General features: G+C 38.4%; 1 protein-coding gene across 2 annotated transcripts; it reads left to right on the forward strand.

The window, feature by feature from the left end:
• The first annotated feature begins 781 nt into the window (after positions 1-781).
• LOC127454888 (neuroglobin-like) lies at positions 782-7,311 on the forward strand. Of its 2 annotated transcripts, none has more exons than XM_051722386.1 (5): positions 782-873; positions 1,145-1,381; positions 2,174-2,282; positions 2,969-3,088; positions 3,758-7,311. In XM_051722386.1, exons 2-5 carry the CDS (start codon positions 1,281-1,283, stop codon positions 3,908-3,910), a joined length of 483 nt encoding a protein of 160 aa, XP_051578346.1. In that variant the 5' UTR covers positions 782-873; positions 1,145-1,280; the 3' UTR covers positions 3,911-7,311. The 2 variants fall into 2 exon arrangements, with proteins under 2 accessions (XP_051578346.1, XP_051578345.1); XM_051722385.1 differs by having other exon boundaries at positions 829-1,032.
• Positions 7,312-17,171: the final 9,860 nt, after the last annotated feature.

The raw sequence follows: 17,171 nt of genomic DNA on the forward strand, positions 1-17,171 counted from the left end.
AAAAGGACACAGTAAGAAAGAGGGAGTGAGTTCCAGAGCTTTGGAGACATGACAGACAATGATCTACCTACAGTACCAGCCATAATAAAGAGATGGAATGGTTTTTGGATGCTTTTTTGAACATTTATTAGCATGTATACCAACCTTATACATAACTTGTTTGTTTATTCATTAGAGTTATTTATTTAGTTAGTTTTTACATATTTCACATGTTTACCTTTGTACCATCTTTTTGTTTCATATTTCTTCACTCTAAATTTGGTCTTTAATTAGTAGTACCTGGAGGTGTTTTTATTGTCTTGAAGGCCAGGCTGTCACCTGTAGGAGGAGCTGTGGGTCATAACATAATTCAGTGGAGATCTTTACATTCAGTCTTTGTTTGCTGTTCAAATGAGCACAGTGTCACAGTGGTGAATGCATTAAGGAGTGTTAGAATGTGATTGAAAGAGTCAACATTGTAAAATAATGTGGTCAGGGTTTTTACTGTTGCAGAAGACAATAAATAAATAAATAAATGTCTTCTTCCCCTTCATCTCAGTTTCAATGCACATCAAGCAGTGTGTATGAGGTTACATGCATCAGAGAGGGGAGAGGGAACAGAGAGAGGGAGGGATAGAGATAGCCATAAAGAGAGAAAGTGTATGTATGTGTGTGAGAGTGCGGGGGGAGCAAAGAGAAAAAGAGAAAGTAAGACAGAGAGAGAGAGAGAGAGAGAGAGAGAGAGAGAGAGAGAGAGAGAGAGAGAGAGCAAACACAAGGATAGCAGGCTTGACATATACATATTCTCACTGAACAACCAGAAATCCTATTGCCAGAGAGACACACAGTCGCAGCCACTGAGAGAAGAAGAAGGTCACCTCTAGAACAGTGAAGGTACGGTGTGTCAGTTTGTGACCATAAAGTCAGAGCTAAGTTAGGTTACATTCTCATCTAGATGTTGAGTGCAGAAGCATCTGTGGGAAAACCTTTGCATACTAAAAATTCATGTCAGTGCAAGGTAAATGGATTGTTGAGCTGAGAGTTTTGTATTTGGTAAGCTTTTCTTTTAACCTATAGTTCCTCATGCACTCTCATCTGATATTATATTCTCTTTTGTCTTATTTGTCCTTGGTGAATGATGTCTGCATATACTTTCACTTCACAGGTGGGTCAAACGTGAAGACCAAAACTCAGCAGAACTCTGGACATGAGAATTTGGGAGGTCCTACTTTAAACTGAAGGACACATTTTGATACCACACCATTGAAAGTCAACAAGAGATTGCAGCAATACTGAGGGTCATGATGGAGAAACTCTCTGAAAAAGATAAAGGTCTGATCCGGGATAGCTGGGAGAGCCTGGGGAAGAACAAGGTGCCACATGGAATTGTTATGTTTAGGAGGTAATGTGTCCATCATGCTGCATGCTGGCATTGACTCAGGGTGTCATACGTACTATGCGAACGTGTCTAAATGTTTATTTAGAAAGTTACATGACAGGATGGTGTGACACTGTATTTATTTATTTTTTTACAAATACAAAGTCTTTTTAGTGTGAAAGATGCATTTTGTTAATTAAAATTAATTCTAAATAATTAAATAATAATTTAAAAAAAGTTTAATTTTATGTTATGTAAATAATATACTTTTACATAATTGGCATTGAAAATAGCCAAAAATTACCATAACCCAAGGGTATTCCAGATTATATTACGAATTGAAAATGAAAAGGTTTATCATCTTAACAAGCAAACTAAAGCATATATTTTAAATCTCTTTAAATCCATCAAAACATTCCTCATCAGTTTTCCCGCTGTCTGTTTCTCTAACCGCAGCTCAGTAAGAGGCTTGACTTGTTGCTTGGCGACAGGGAGTAGCAAGATCATTTTCATCAAAATCACTTTCTTAAAGAAAAGATGCTATAAAGTATCACTTTACTAAGTGTTCCTCTTTGAACTCCCCGTAAAGGATAAAAAGATATCACTGGCTTTCTTTGAAAAGAATAAAGGTGCTTTAAAGCTGGATACATATTGTTAGGTAATCAATTTAGGTTATATAGCTTATATTAAGTAATCTTATGTTCTTGTTTCATTTGATTGCTTGAGGATAGTATAGGATAAGCAATCATTATTGAAGATCCTTGTCAATAAAATGATCTGTAGTGTTAACTTGTGTGTAAAATGTGTCTTTGGTAGGTTATTTGAGCTGGACCCTACACTGCTCACCCTCTTCAGCTACAGCACAAACTGTGGAGTTTTACCTGAATGTCTATCCAGCCCTGAGTTTCTTGACCATGTCACCAAGGTGAGGCTAAAAGTAAAAATGATGTTCAGGAGAAAACCTTTTGTGGGGTTTTGTGTTGTAGTGGAGTCAGATGGTTGCTGGTGACAGGGAGCAAGTGTCGTATTTAGATGGTAACCCTTGTGCTGCGAAACTCTCAAATGATTAAGCCTAACCTGATGCCTTGGTAGCAGGAAATGAGCTTTTGCAAGAGTTAGCGCAGAACGAGGGTAACCATCTAGACATTACCATGAATAACCCAAAAGCCATCACCATTATGCCCTTGCACAAGGCATGTAAACCCAGGGAGATTGTCCTTGTAATACCTCTTACTAAAAGGACCAGCTTAAACCAGTATTAATTTCCATGCTGTTTCTGGGCGATCATGGAAGTCTTGCCAATTAAGCTACTTAAAAAGCCTTGTGGGAAAACAAACACACCAGCATCCCATGTTGGGGACCAGCATCTAAAACTGAGGACCAGCAATGCTGGTCATTTCAGCAGGGATGGCACCATTGTGTGAAAGCTGCAGTATCAAAGTCCACAGGTCTTGTGTCAATAAGGATTGTTGATTTCATTGTTCTTTGTTCAACAAGAATGAGAAGAATGAACACTCAAATTGCTTCCTTTCATCGACTAGCTTTGGTCCAAACATCTGATTTTACAGAAATGTTAAAACCAGAGTTATGGATGGTTATATGTATGTCCAGGTAATGTTGGTGATTGATGCAGCTGTGAGCCATCTTGATGACCTACATACTTTGGAGGACTTCTTGTTGAACTTAGGCCGGAAGCACCAGACAGTTGGGGTCAAGATCCAGTCCTTTACTGTGAGTACGCCTTGTTACAATCAAAGTCCCAAGGCAAGTCAGTCCATTTGGTGGCCATCTTTGGAACGCTCCCGGGCAGGCTAGGCAGCTATTTTCTATGTAAACAAACAGTATAAAAGTAAAGCTCCTATCTACTTGAATGGGGAAAGACTGGTCACGCTTAAAAAAAGCTTTTTTTCAGGCAGGCTTAGCTAATGCCAGTGCGCCTTCTCGAGTTTATTGACAGCCGATCCCTATATCTAAAAGCTTACTGGCCCTTCTACCTGTAAGGTAGGACTTCCTTTTCTACAACTGTTGGGCATTCCAATTTCTCCCATTCATTTTATTACAAGTGGTTCGTCTCTGCTAAATAGTCTCTGTTACAACCCATAAGGTCATCTTGTCATCAGTTAATTAGCAATCTTTGGTGTTCCTGTAGCTAAACTGGTAGAGCATGGGACCCATATGCTGATAAAGTCTATATCTTGAATGCACTTTTGGATAAAAGCAACTGCCGAGTCCATAAATAAAAATATAATTCTTTGTATGACAGATGATATAAATTAAAAATTGCAGCCATGATGCTCAAATGTCAAAACAACAATGAGATTGACAATGGGTTAAAAAAAAGTCACAGTGAGTTGTCAAACCATTGGTGGACTGATTGGATTGTTTTGATGTGTTTATCAGGTGGTTGGAGAGTCCCTACTCTATATGCTTCAATGCAGTTTGGGTCCAGCATACACAGCACCACTGCGTCAGGCCTGGCTCAATATGTACAGCAGTGTGGTATCAGCCATGACCCGAGGCTGGGCCAAGAATGGAGAACATAAGTCCAACTGAGTAGGAGGTAGAAGATTCACACTGAAAAACACCATACTGTATGTAACATGATTGCTATAGAGGTCCACCAAATGTAACTACACAAAAACTCCTTTGAAAGAGTGAGGGGCTTGTTAATGGGACCGCCAAAGTTAATATCTGTTCAGTTGAGTTGAGTGTGTTGGCTACCTGAACAGTCTAAGCTTAGTTTGGTCTAACTGTAGTCTGAGATTGTAGTTATGGATAACAAAGCAGTAATGAGGTTGATGGTCTGTATGATTTTTAAGATAGGAAAAGTTCAGGACAGATAGTTTATGGTTTAAATTTTAAAAGCAACATTTGCTTTGTACATATAATAATGACTAAATGTATTTCCTCGAATTATCTTAAATGACTGTTTAGATGTAGTGATATTTCATGTGAGCGTGCTAAAACAGAGGTTTGACTATGCACCTGTGAGCTTGGTCAGCTTGAAAAATAAGACCTAAATAACACTTTTAAGAATCAATCTACCAGAAAATAAGATAATTAAAACCATCTAAATTTCACTTTAATTTTAAATGACACAGGAATGGTATTAATTCTTCTTTAAACTTGCTATAAATTCTTCTGTAAATTAATAATTCGATAATCTACTGGTAGTTTAAGTTTAGTTGAAGTTTGTGATGCTCAGTAAATTACTTGAGCACAACCATAGTAATATTTAATAATATGACCCAAATGGTAGTATCAAAGACCGCTAAGTATTTTTGAAAGACAAATAAGCAATCAGTAGCCATATAATACATTATTGTAACCATTTATTTTTTTATGCCATCAAAATGTTCTTGCCAAACTTTTTTTGACACCTTCTTGTACCATTATCAGTATTTCTGGCGATGAAAGTAATTGACGATAACTGTTACATCCTAAATAGCTTTTGGAATTTTTAGACTGTTAATTTATCAACCGTGCCATGTCATACGTTTACATTTCCATTGTATGGGATTATACTCTTAGCACTCTACTCAAAGGCTTACTTACAAAACACTTGTGTAGACTGTTACTTAACATTAAGTGACTGTTATATCATATTAACTAGATATCTATTCACATATTTAGAATTGTAGATAATAAGTTTTTATGTCAAATGATCTGCTTCAGTGGACATAAAATAAAAGTTTTTATTAAAATGTGGTTTATCGCCTTTTTGCAGTTTTTGTTAGCAATTATTCTGAATATTTTAAAACAGTAAATTGTATTACTTTGCTTATTATTATTATTATTATTATTATTATTATTATTAAAACCTCGTTAGTTAAGAGAATACAGACTCTTATCTCAAGAGATAAGAACACTTGTCATAATTATGAGCTATAGAACATTTTTAAAATCTATGATAACCATTTTGCTGCTATTGTTTAAAAAATTTAAATAGATTTCTCCATTTGAGTGGTCCTGGCTAAGTATCTCAAAATGTGTAGAGGTAGCTGTGTGTGATGTCATCACAACCCTATATCTAAACTGCCAATACATTACATGTCATGTGTTTATATGACAATACCTACTTTAGGTACTGTATATAGCCTTTTGTTTATATTTTGGTGTATGTGGATTTATAATTGTATGTATTGCTTAATGGTGCTTATGCAGTGTTGTGTGCCACTTAGAATTCAATTGAGATACCTTTTAAATTCCACTTCAGTTCTTGAATTGAATTTAAACTGAGGTATTAGGATGCAGAACTGTAATTTGCTTTTGGAGAAGTAAAAAACTGAGTGAAATTTAAAGAAATTCATAAACTACTGTACTGCATATGTGGAGTTTTAAGTAAAACATTAAATTTTTCAGTATGAATTACCCATAAACATGGTGATGTTAATAATCATTTATTGAAATGCCACCTATAGAAATGAGTATTTATGTATTTTTGATGATATGTAATAATGTAAATGTAATTTTATGGACCATAGTGGAAGAACACTTCAATTCCCAGAATGGTCTATTTTACTCAAAATGTTGATGTCAGTATTTATTTTATTAAGTTTACATGAAAGCAATGTGGTGGACATTTTGTGATACTGGATGGCAAAATCAGTTTTGAAGGTGGTCAATAGGCTAACTGTTTTAACAGTATTAAACTTAGTTTAGAGTAGAATAGGCTATCTGTACTGTATATCAGGGAATAAATAGGCATAATTAATTATGTAATTAATTATATTTAGTTACAAAACGGTCTTACTCTGTTGAATTTATTTGAATTACATTTCAGTAAATTCCTCTCCTTGTCATTTAAATTCAAATTCAACATCTTGTGGAATGTGGTCAATTAAATTCAAATTTCAATTTATGAATTAAAAGGGAACTAAAAACTTGGAATTTTGCCCAATCCTGGCCTATGATACTTTTTGTGTAATATATATATCTATATATATATATATATATACAAAAGTTTGGGGTCACTTGCCTGAAATGTTTCTCATGATCTTAAAAACCTTTTGATCTGAAGGCGTATGCTTAAATGTTTGAAATTAGTTTTATAGACAAAAATATAATTGTGCCAACATATACATTTATTTAATTACAAAACTAAAATGTTATTAAAAAAAAAATAAATAAAAAAATAAAAAGACTTGGACCAAATAATTAAGAAAAGCAGCCACTAAGTGCCCAGCATATAGATGGGAACTCCTTCAGTACTGTTTAAAAAGCATCCCAGGGTGATACCTCAAGAAGTTGAAGATGCTAAAATATAACACAGTTTTGATTTATTTTGGATTTCTTTAGTCACAACATAATTCCCATATTTCCATTTCTATGATTCCATAGTTTTGATGACTTTACTATTATTCTAAAATGTGAAAATAAAATAAAATAATAATAATAATAAAATTAAATTAAAATTACAATAAAGAATGAGTAAGTGACCCTAAACTTTTGAACGGTAGTGTATATATATATATATATATATATATATATTTCTCTCTAAGAGACTTTTTTCTCTTTTGCTGAAAATGTACCACCTAATGGCTTTCCAATAACATGTTTATGGAATGATAAGCTTTATATAATAAGCTGATTAATCTTAAACATCTTTTACAAAGATGCAATGGTTACAACATTTTCAAGTGAAAGTGTTTCCTTGTGATAATCTCTGTTTATTGACCACTGAAGTTCTGTGTGTGTGCAGTGTTTGCCTCTGTGATTTTTCTCTTGATATTCTGTAACTGAAGTGTCTCAATGTCTACCTCACTGAAGCAGCTGCTACTACAGTAAACAGCGATGTTATGACCTGACTCCTCAGTATAACCAAAAAAAGTGATACACTGTACATCCTGTTTCCTTAGCCAGTCATCAATCCTATAAGTATCAGGATCATTCAAACTCTATGTCAGCATATGTGTTTGAAGCTTATTTGTAATAAATTACATAAATAAAGAAAATCTCACACATGTGGCTCTGACAGAAATCAATTAATTTATGTTAAATATAATGTGAGATTTACATCTCAACATGTTTGCTCTCTCTAAATCTTCTTTTCCAAAGAATCTAATAGAGTTTTGTGTTATTCTCAGGAAATGGTGGCATTTTATTTATTTATTTATTTGTTTGTCATTGCATTTGCAAAGGATAACTGCTGAACTTTGAAGAAATCACATTTTCCCACCGCCCTACAATATTACAGTAACATTAGTTGTTAAAGGCATCATTTACATGTGGGACTGGTGGGACATGTCCCTACCAAATTTTGCCTTTGCCAATTTTGTCCACATCATTTTTTGAAATAGCTTTCGTCAGGTAAGTGTCTAATGCAGAAGAAACATCTCCTGTTTTTGAGCAGGAGTTTCCATTTCGTTCATGTGTGTTACAATAAGTGGTAATCCAGCACTGGAGTTTGTTATTTTTTATGTTATGATGAGTGCTGGTTACAGCTGTTATCAGTGGCATTGAGTTGCCTTCAGTGGCGATGTTCTCTCGTGCATTCAGATGCCTTCTCTACTTGCTCCGCACCTTGCACTCCTTTCCAGTTAAATGAAATACATCCACTGACGTACAGATATACTAAATTAAAGTTATATTAGGCCGGATTTGAACCCGGAACTCACTGAACCATGTATTTAATAAAAATCACAGTACTAACAGTGTTAGATGTACTGACATTACCTATACATTACCTAATTAATATTTGAGTTTCACCACTTTGTGACATCACCCCCCAAATGTCCCCACCATTTTTTTTTTTAAACAAAGTGACACCCATGTTAGTTGTAAATACATACCTGTATATTTTTTTCAAGATTGTTTAAAACTCTAAATTAGAACCAATATAAGCTACTTATTATCTGACTAGATAACTGGTAACTTGTAGTATCAATCAGTTTTGTTGTGCCTTGTAAAAAGGCACATTATTATTATTGTAAAACAATATGAATAATCCATGTCATTTTTCTTTACAAACAAAATGTTTAAATCAGGGACTAAAAACAAACAAAATAATAATAATAATTTCAGTTCGTTCTGAGCAGAACCTGTATTTTTTCCGTTCTGGTGCAACAGTGCCCGCCCACTTGTTCAGCCATGTCAGTACCGGAAGTTTTTTCCCATTGACTTCTCAAAAAATCCTTCACAAAAGAGTTGTAAGCTATGAACCAAACCAACCAGCTCTGAGGTAAATCACATTACAATCTTTGATTTGAAGCAAAAAGGTATTTTAAAATCAGATAAAAAGACAAAGGTACAACATTGTGTACTTACCATCTTTCACGAGGGCACAAACTACAATCCCATGAAGCATTGCGAATGACGTAATCGGATAAAAACCAATGGGAATATATAAAAACAATTGATTTTAGGTTGTTGGTTAGAAGTATAGAAACAATATATTTACATTTATTGTAAAATATTCCAATATATACAAATAAATAAGTAGTTTGAGGGTGAAGGAAGACCGACTCTAATGCGTCACTCAGAGTGCATCATGGAAGTGGGTGGTCTTTTCGTGGGCTTGCTTGGACGCAGTTCTCTGATTGGTGGATCTTTCACTGCTGTACCACGTGTAGTCACCAGGAATTCCGCTATTAAATGCAACTATTAAACAATGTTAAAAGTTAAAATAGTGCGGACTGATAGCTTCAACAGAGGCATAGATTAACAACCTCGGAGCTCACGGTAGATCTGTCTTTTAAGGTTTATAAGTGATTGTTAAAAATCAATTAGTTTATGCAAAAAAATTATGGGATTTTTACTTCTGGAACCTGACAGTTGTGCTTTATTGGTAACCGGTTAGAACGAAATTAAAGAAAGGTTAATAAAGTTCTTTTTTTTTTTTTTTTTAAATGACAGTACTCTGTGCTAAGAGTGAGTAATGTACCACCAGCTGCAGTGTTACCAGATCTCTCAAGAAAAAAGGTACCTGGTCTGGAAAAACACACTTCGAATAAGGATTATTATTTAATAATTATTTTATTATTTTATTTTAATTATTTGTTTTAATTACAAATGGGTTCTCGGTCAGAATCTGGTGCATCAAATCTGTATCAATGCATCATATCTAACAATAATTCAGTGAAGACAACTGAGAAATTTATTTTTTACCTCAATATTTTTCCTTGTATCTGGATTAGACGTGCATGAATGTAGTAATTACATAAAAGGTCTTCTGCATGTCACAGAAGGCTATATCCACATCATGCATTAAGGAACAGAAATGTGTGAAAGGGAATTTGTTCCCATTCACATGTTCGCAAAACATTCCGTTCATTTTCGATTTTCATTTCCTTGGAACGTTTTCAGTCCCTGGTTTAAATGCTACAGGGTTGGAGGTCAGGTGCAAAAATGGTTAAAAATAGCCTTAGTTCACAAATATCATTGCACCACACAACTTTATTTACAGTCAGTGCTGTTGTGCTTTGTGCCAAGAACAACATTTTGTCTGTTAGAAAACATGTAGCATATTTTAATTTTAACCAATAAAAATGTTTTGGTAGAATTTCTGGAACTTTAAAATATATTTTCCTTTACACATTAAACAGAGTTAAATCTAGTAAATAATGTGACTGATTTTAGTATTCTGTTATTTATACCAGTAATAAGTCATGGGGACACAGATAGCACACAAATGGTACCATTTCCAAAGACTGATCCTTATATAACACTGGCACACTAGATTGAAAATCAAAGAAATTGTATTTGTCCTGTGTTCTTCACATGTCACAATTCCAACAATCAGAAGGTTATAAAAGAAAAACTGTTCAAGGCCTTGCACTCTCTATTTTTCTTTCTCTCTCTGATGTGACACTGTCAGAATGGATGAGATATTGAGGCCAAACAAAACTGCAGAAGCGAGAGCTGCTTGCTGGATTTCTGAATCAGATGAGACATTACTAGATTCAATTACATTGCATTATTGTAAATGTCCTGAAGGCTGACTGTCAAGTCTAGGGACAATCTGCCTTGCTTATGAGGGGAAAAAACCTGCCTTCCACATAGCCTATACAGAATATCAGTGTGCTAGGACATTGTGGAGTAAATTAAAAGGCTAGCCCAGGTTTTGGCAAACTAAGACACCAGTGCCACCACTGGTATATAGAGTGGAGCACCAAACACATATCTACACTTTTAGTGGGTGAAACAAGTATAGGTTAGATAAGGTTCGGATTTGCGTTGTTTGCTTCGCGCAGTTGAGTTGATGATAGGGGTATGGTCTCTCACTGGCAGGCAGAAGCTGCGACAGACAGACAACATTTGTCAAGTCAAGTCATTTTTATTTGTATAGTGCTTTTCACAACACACATCGTTTCAAAGCAGCTTTTCAGAAAATCATGCATTAACAGAAAATGAAACTGTAATATTTATGAAGTCTTAGAGTCATCATTGTGTAGTTTGATTAAATATGATTGTAAATTGTGTATAAAAATAAATAATTAAATAATAATCATATTTAGAACCCCATTGAGCAAGCCGAAGGTGACTGTGACAAGGAACACAAAACTCCATTAGATGTTGGTTAATGGAGAAAAATAACCTTGGGAGAAACTAGGCTCACTGTGGGGGCCAGTTCCCCTCTGGCTAAACAGATATAACTTATTTATGTGCAGTGCTAGTCATGGTTTAAAATTAGTTAACTAAGTAAGTGTTAAGGGCCAGTGTTTAAACAAATATTTTGTAAGAACTGTAAGATTAATGACTAATCCTGGATAAATCAGAATCAGAATCAGAATCAGAATCAGAATGAGCTTTATTGCCAAGTATGCTTACACATACAAGGAATTTGTCTTGGTGACAGGAGCTTCCAGTGTACAACTATACAAAAACAGCAACAAGACTTTTAAAAAATAATTAAAATTGAATAAAATATAGATAAATATTGAAAAGAAAAAAGTATATATAGAATACACAATAGACAATATATATATATATATATATATATATATATATATATATATATATATATATATATATATATATATACATACATACATACACACACACATACACATACGTACACATTAACATACACATTAACTGCAGAAGTTCACATAGATGCATTGTCCTTTGTTAGTTGGCTGCTGAAGGCTTTAGTTGGCAATTCATTGATAGTCTATGGATTCCATTTCAAGAGTGTAGTCCATCATTAGACCGAGGTGATGCAGGCAGAGATGAGTGAGGTGCATCGCAGTTAAACCTGCCGGTCATTTCAGTGAAGTCTATGTTAAGTCCAAGGTTCAGGCAATGGCATATGAAGTATCCCACGTCTTATGGTTGGAGTTGGCAACAGTTCATCCTCTGAAGTCCATCGTAATAGACTTAAGTGATGTCTGGCTGGCACTGACTGCATTTTGTTGTCATCACTCAGAAACACATAGCAGTGGAGAACACCAAGCAGGAACGGTGCTGGATCTGGCCGGTTCTGGTGAGACAGGGATATAAACAGAATAATATTAGCGTTGTAGTGAAATTATATCAAATAACTAATTTAGATCTTTGCACGCATTCTCCACCATTATATGTAGCAAATTTATATGTAAATTATTAATTAATTTGTTTACGAAACTTGGCCACATTCGACCACCAATATATGTTGGGAAACAGAATGTGTGAGCTAGGAATTCAATTAAACTGTCCCTATTCTACATTACGTAAGGAAATTTATAATGGAATTAGTCGCGTTCGACAACCATTATAAATTAGATAAATTACAAATAACTAGATTCATTTATAAAATTCTCCACCATTAAAATCGTAATACAACGCCTCGTTGTATCCGCTCAAAATTTCTATTGAAAGGAATTAGCTTTAATAAGGGAATTATGATTAATTCACTTATTGGAGTAATATTATTCTCATGGCTTATTGAAAATAATATTACACATATTTAGGTACAGCTTTGAAGTGAAATCTTTTAAAAACAGGGATGAGATTATTTATCAGATTATACCACAGTCAAATTATCCTTGAATACAGACAAACTTTATTGCTATTCTAAAACTAATCTAACACATACAACATGAAACAGGTTGGTGAGTAGTGACAGAATATGAAATAAATGATCAATACATAGAGTCTGTTGACAATGCCTTAAGAACCATCTATCCTTCTTTGAGTCTACATCGATTTGCAATCGGATTACCCAAAGTATTTAACTAGAACAACAGCACTTTGAGCAAAAGTCTGGAGATGTACTTGTGTGTTGTTGCGTTTCCTTGTGTTGCTTGGTTCTTTGGCGTTTGAAGAAAGTTCGTTTCGTCGATGTCATAGACTCTGTTATGATCACTGATAGTTTGTTGTCTAGATGAAGCGAGACTTTCTGCAAGGAGGACTCGCGACTCCCGTTGGGTGTCTGAACCGTAGAGCAGAGTGAGAGGCTTCCTTGGGACTCCAAGTCCCGAGTTTTACGGAACTCTATATGGCACGGAGGGTCTGGAGCTGAAGAGCTACAGTGAAAAGCAAGAGACGAGTAGAGAAGAAGCAGCGAAGAAGGTAAGAGAGAGTGTTCTTCCTGTTTAGGAACTTTTGAACTGAAATTGGCCGCACCCCAAAGGCGTCCTGAGCCAATCAGTTTGAATGCTTTCACAAAAAAATCAGCCCCTGGCCCCTAACCCCACGAGACAAGAAGAAACCGGTAATCAGCAACAACGACAACTTATCAGAGCCCACTTCCAAGTATGTTGACTTTTATATTAAATCTCTAGTTCCTGAACTTCCTTCTTTTCTCCATGGCACTACTCATCCATTAAATAAATTGACAGCATTTGAAAATATTGGATCTGTATTTTTAGTGACTATGGATATTGAATCTTTGTATAGTAACATTGTACATAGTGAAGGCTTGGAAGCTCTTAAATATTACCTTGATCGTAGAACTGAAGGAAACATTCACCCCACTGATTTCCTGTTAGAATTGACTGAATGGATACTTAACAGACAAGTTAAGACAAGTTAAAGGGACTGCCATGGGAGCCTGTTTTGCTCCTAACTATGCAAACCTTTTCCTGAGTCTATAGAAGGCAGGGGTGGACTGGCCATCGGGTGCACCGGGAGTTTTCCCAGTGGGCTGCTGGGTAATTTGGACTGGCCTGTCCTACAGGCGAAATAGACAGCCGTCCTGAGCTCACACATGCCCGTTAGTGCGCATTCACTCCATACCTCGTGTGGACCTAATTTTTTAACATACAAATCACAATAATGCTGACAACCAAAGACAAAATATAAGTATAAGATGAGCTCTGAATAATCACAAAATGACTGTGGTGATGGGGGCGTGGTCGTGTGTCTGTCTGTGGGAGAGAGGGAGTGGTGTGGCTCGTCAAGCTGGTTGACATAATTTCTAACAGCTGTTTCTCGTTACAGTGATAGCGGAGAGACACTTTAAAACAGCCAAGCGCCAGAGGAGGGGAGAGAGAGAACAACACCAGAGAGCAGTGACTGGCTTGCCCTATTGTGTGTTTTATATCATCATTATTATTGTTGTGAAGCTGAAGTGTTCAAAAAACTATTTGAGACTTTTTGTTGCTTTGAACTGAGGAATAAGAAAGCCCTGCAAAGGTGGCACTCAAACGAACTGAAAAGAGAGAATAAAAGCTACCTGAAGCATGTCACTGCTCCCCGTCTCCTCCTTTTCCATATCTGAACCCGTAGATCCCTTACAATGACAAATAACTGAAAGTTACAACAAATACAAAAACAGCAGCATATAAAATCTGCAAATAGTAAAGCTATGAGCAGTACATAGTAATTTGTATCATTTATTCATAACGCAGGGAGCTGAAGTGCGGCTTGCTGAATAATGCCCACGCCTGATAAAAATTCTGAAAATAAGTCATTAAAAATATTACTTTGTGGAGAGAATAAAAGCTACCTGAAGCGTGTCACTGCTCCCCGTCTCCTCCTTTTCCATACCCTTACCCGTAGATCCCTTACACTGGTGCCGAAACCCAGGAACTGAGGAGACATGTTGTCATTGGAATCCTCACCACTGGGCGAGGTGATCAAGACCCTCGCCGGCATCCAGCAGACCCAAAATCAGGCCCTCATCGAGCTGTGGCTGGAGCAGGAGCAGCATTTTCAACTCCTGTTCCAGGCCCAAACGGAGGACCGACAGGCATTCTGGAGCCTGGTCAGACAAGAGGGGGTGGCTGCTGCAGCCCCAGAGCCCTCCCCGGCTGTCCAACTGGTCACCCTCATCAAAATGGGGCCAGCCAATGATCCTGAAGCGTACCTCGATCTCTTTGAGAAGACAGCCGAGGTGTGGGAATGGCCACCTGACCAGTGGGCAGCCCGACTGTTACCACTGCTCTCTGGGGAAGTGCAGCTTGTGGCCCAACACATCCCTGCAGCCAACCTCCTTGTGTATGCAGACTTGAAGAGAGCCATTCTGCAATGGGTTGGCCGGACCCCTGAACAGAGCCGACAGCACTACCATGCCCTTATGTTGGGCAAACATGGCCGCCCGTTCATCTTTGCACAGCAGCTCTGGGACACCTGTAGGAAATGGTTGCTGGCGGGGGAACCCTGCGGCACTCAGGACATTGTAGACAAAGTGGTACTGGAACAGTTTGTCAACCAGCTGCCCTGTGGGATGACTGAGTGTGTCCAGTGCCACCGTCCGGCGTCACTGGAGGAAGTGATTCAGCTGGCCGAGGACTACATGGCAGCGTTTCTGAGAAGAAGTGATCTGGAGTCTCTCTCTCTCTCTCTCTCTCTCTCTCTCTCTCTCTCTCTGTCTTCTCTCTTTCTCTCCTACCCCCAAACCCTGCTTCTGCACCTCCTCTTTCCATCCCGTTCCTGCCCCCAGGAGGCTGGGCGGTCTGATGCCCAGGTTTTCTCCCCGCATAGGGAGGTCTTCTTCTCTGCCTCTCTCCGCTATCACTCCCAGGTTGGCGAGTCCCAGGTTATTTTCCGCCTCACCCATCCACTGATTTTGGGGATGAATTGGCCTGATTTTAAGAATTTATTTAGGGAAATTTGTGCGGATGGGTCCTGTGAAATAATGTCTCGGTGTGTGACGTGCGATGCTATGGCCAGAGAGGCAGTGCCAGGGCCGCCTACATCTGTTCTGCATCAGGATGATGCAAGGGAGGAGGTCTCCACCCCCAGGGAATTCCCTGAGGGGGATTTCCCTCTGGAGCAGTTGTGTGACGAGTCCCTCAAACATGCATTTGACCAAGTGAGAGTAAATGATGGTCAACGTTCCGGACTGACATCGCATTCACATACCCTTATTTTTCAATTATCAAAGATAGGTTGTATCGAGTGACGCAGGATTTGAGCTGCTGTATGGGCGTCAGCCATGCGGCATGCTCAACGTCATACTGGAAGCTTGGGAGAAGGGACCTTCAAACAGTATAAACAAAATTCAGTACGTTCTTGATCTTAGAGCAAAACTCCACACTTTGGGTCAATTAATACAGGGGAATTTGCTCCAAGCTCAGGAACGTCAAAGCCGGCTGTATGACAGGGGCACTCGACTATGGGAATTCACACCGGGAGATAAAGTGCTTGTATTACTGCCCACCTCAAGCTCTAAATTACTTGCCAAGTGGCAAGGGCCCTTTGAGGTCACACTGTGAGTCGTAGATCTCGATTATGAGGTTAAGCGAACGGATAGGGGCGGAGCACGCCAAGTTTACCATCTCAAGTCTCCTAAAATCATGGAGGGAGGCCGTTCCTGTGGCCTTGGTGACGGTAGTTCCCGAGAGGGCGGAGTTCGGGCCACAGGTGATGCTCAAACCTAATCGGTTCACCCCAGTCCCATGTCCCCAGTCCCAACACAAAAAAGGTAGTTCAGGAAGAATTAGAGGCAATGCTCGAGATGGGCATAATAGAAGAGTCACACAGCAATTGGGCCAGCCCGGTGGTTCTGGTACCTAAGAGCGATGGGTCAGTACGATTCTGTGTAGACTATCGAAAAGTGAATGCAGTGTCTGAATTTGACGCATACCCAATGCCCCGGATTGACGAATTGCTTGATTGGCTGGGCGCGGCTCAATTTTATTCAACACTGGATTTAACAAACGGTTATTGGCAGATCCACTTAACTCCAATCTCCTGAGAAAAAACTGCATTTTCCACACCGTTCGGCTTACACCAATTTGTGGCTCTTCTGTTCGGTTTGTTCGGGGCTCCCACCACGTTCCAGCGTCTCATGGACAAAATTCTCAGGCCACATACGGCATATGCCGGCGCTTATCTAGCTGTCCTGAGATCACTGTGGAGGGCGGGGCTCACGGCCAACCCGAAGAAGTGCACAATTGGGCGGGTGGAAGTTCGGTATCTGGGGTTTCACTTGGGTCATGGGCAGATGCATCCCCAAATTAACAAAACCGCAGCGATCAAGGCCTGCCTGGCACCCAAGACCAAAAAGGAGGTGAGACAGTTTCTGGGGTTGGCTGGCTACTAACGAAGCTTTGTGCCTAGTTACTCTGACGTCACCAGCCCGCTGACTGATCTCACTCGAAAGGGGGCTCCCGATCTGGTCCAGTGGACAGAGTCGTGCCAACAGGCTTTTCTAAAAGTTAAATCTGCACTTTGTGGGGGACCGCTCTTATATGCTCCAAACTTCTCTCTCCCCTGTATTTTTGCAGACGGATGCATCGGACAGGGGGTGGTGCTCTCACAGGAGGTGGAGGGGGTGGGGGGGAGTGACCAGTGCTGTGCATTAGTTGTAAACTCTTGCTGAGGAAAACTAAGTACAGCACCATTGAAAAGGAGTGTTTGGTGATCAAGTGGGCGGTCCTCACCCTCCGCTTCTTCCTGCTGGGGTGGGCCTTCACCCTCTGTTCAGATCACATCCCACTCCAGTGGC

The sequence above is a fragment of the Myxocyprinus asiaticus genome, chromosome 17 (genome assembly GCF_019703515.2).
Source record: "Myxocyprinus asiaticus isolate MX2 ecotype Aquarium Trade chromosome 17, UBuf_Myxa_2, whole genome shotgun sequence".
NCBI classification, from domain to species: Eukaryota; Metazoa; Chordata; class Actinopteri; order Cypriniformes; family Catostomidae; genus Myxocyprinus; species Myxocyprinus asiaticus.

Coding starts and splice junctions, on each gene's coding strand:
- LOC127454888 (XM_051722386.1), top strand. CDS start 1,281: ATGATGGAGAAACTCTCTGAAAAAGATAAAGGTCTGATCCGGGATAGC. Junction 1,382..2,173: donor GGAATTGTTATGTTTAGGAG/GTAATGTGTCCA, acceptor TGTCTTTGGTAG/GTTATTTGAGCTGGACCCTA. Junction 3,089..3,757: donor TCAAGATCCAGTCCTTTACT/GTGAGTACGCCT, acceptor TGTGTTTATCAG/GTGGTTGGAGAGTCCCTACT.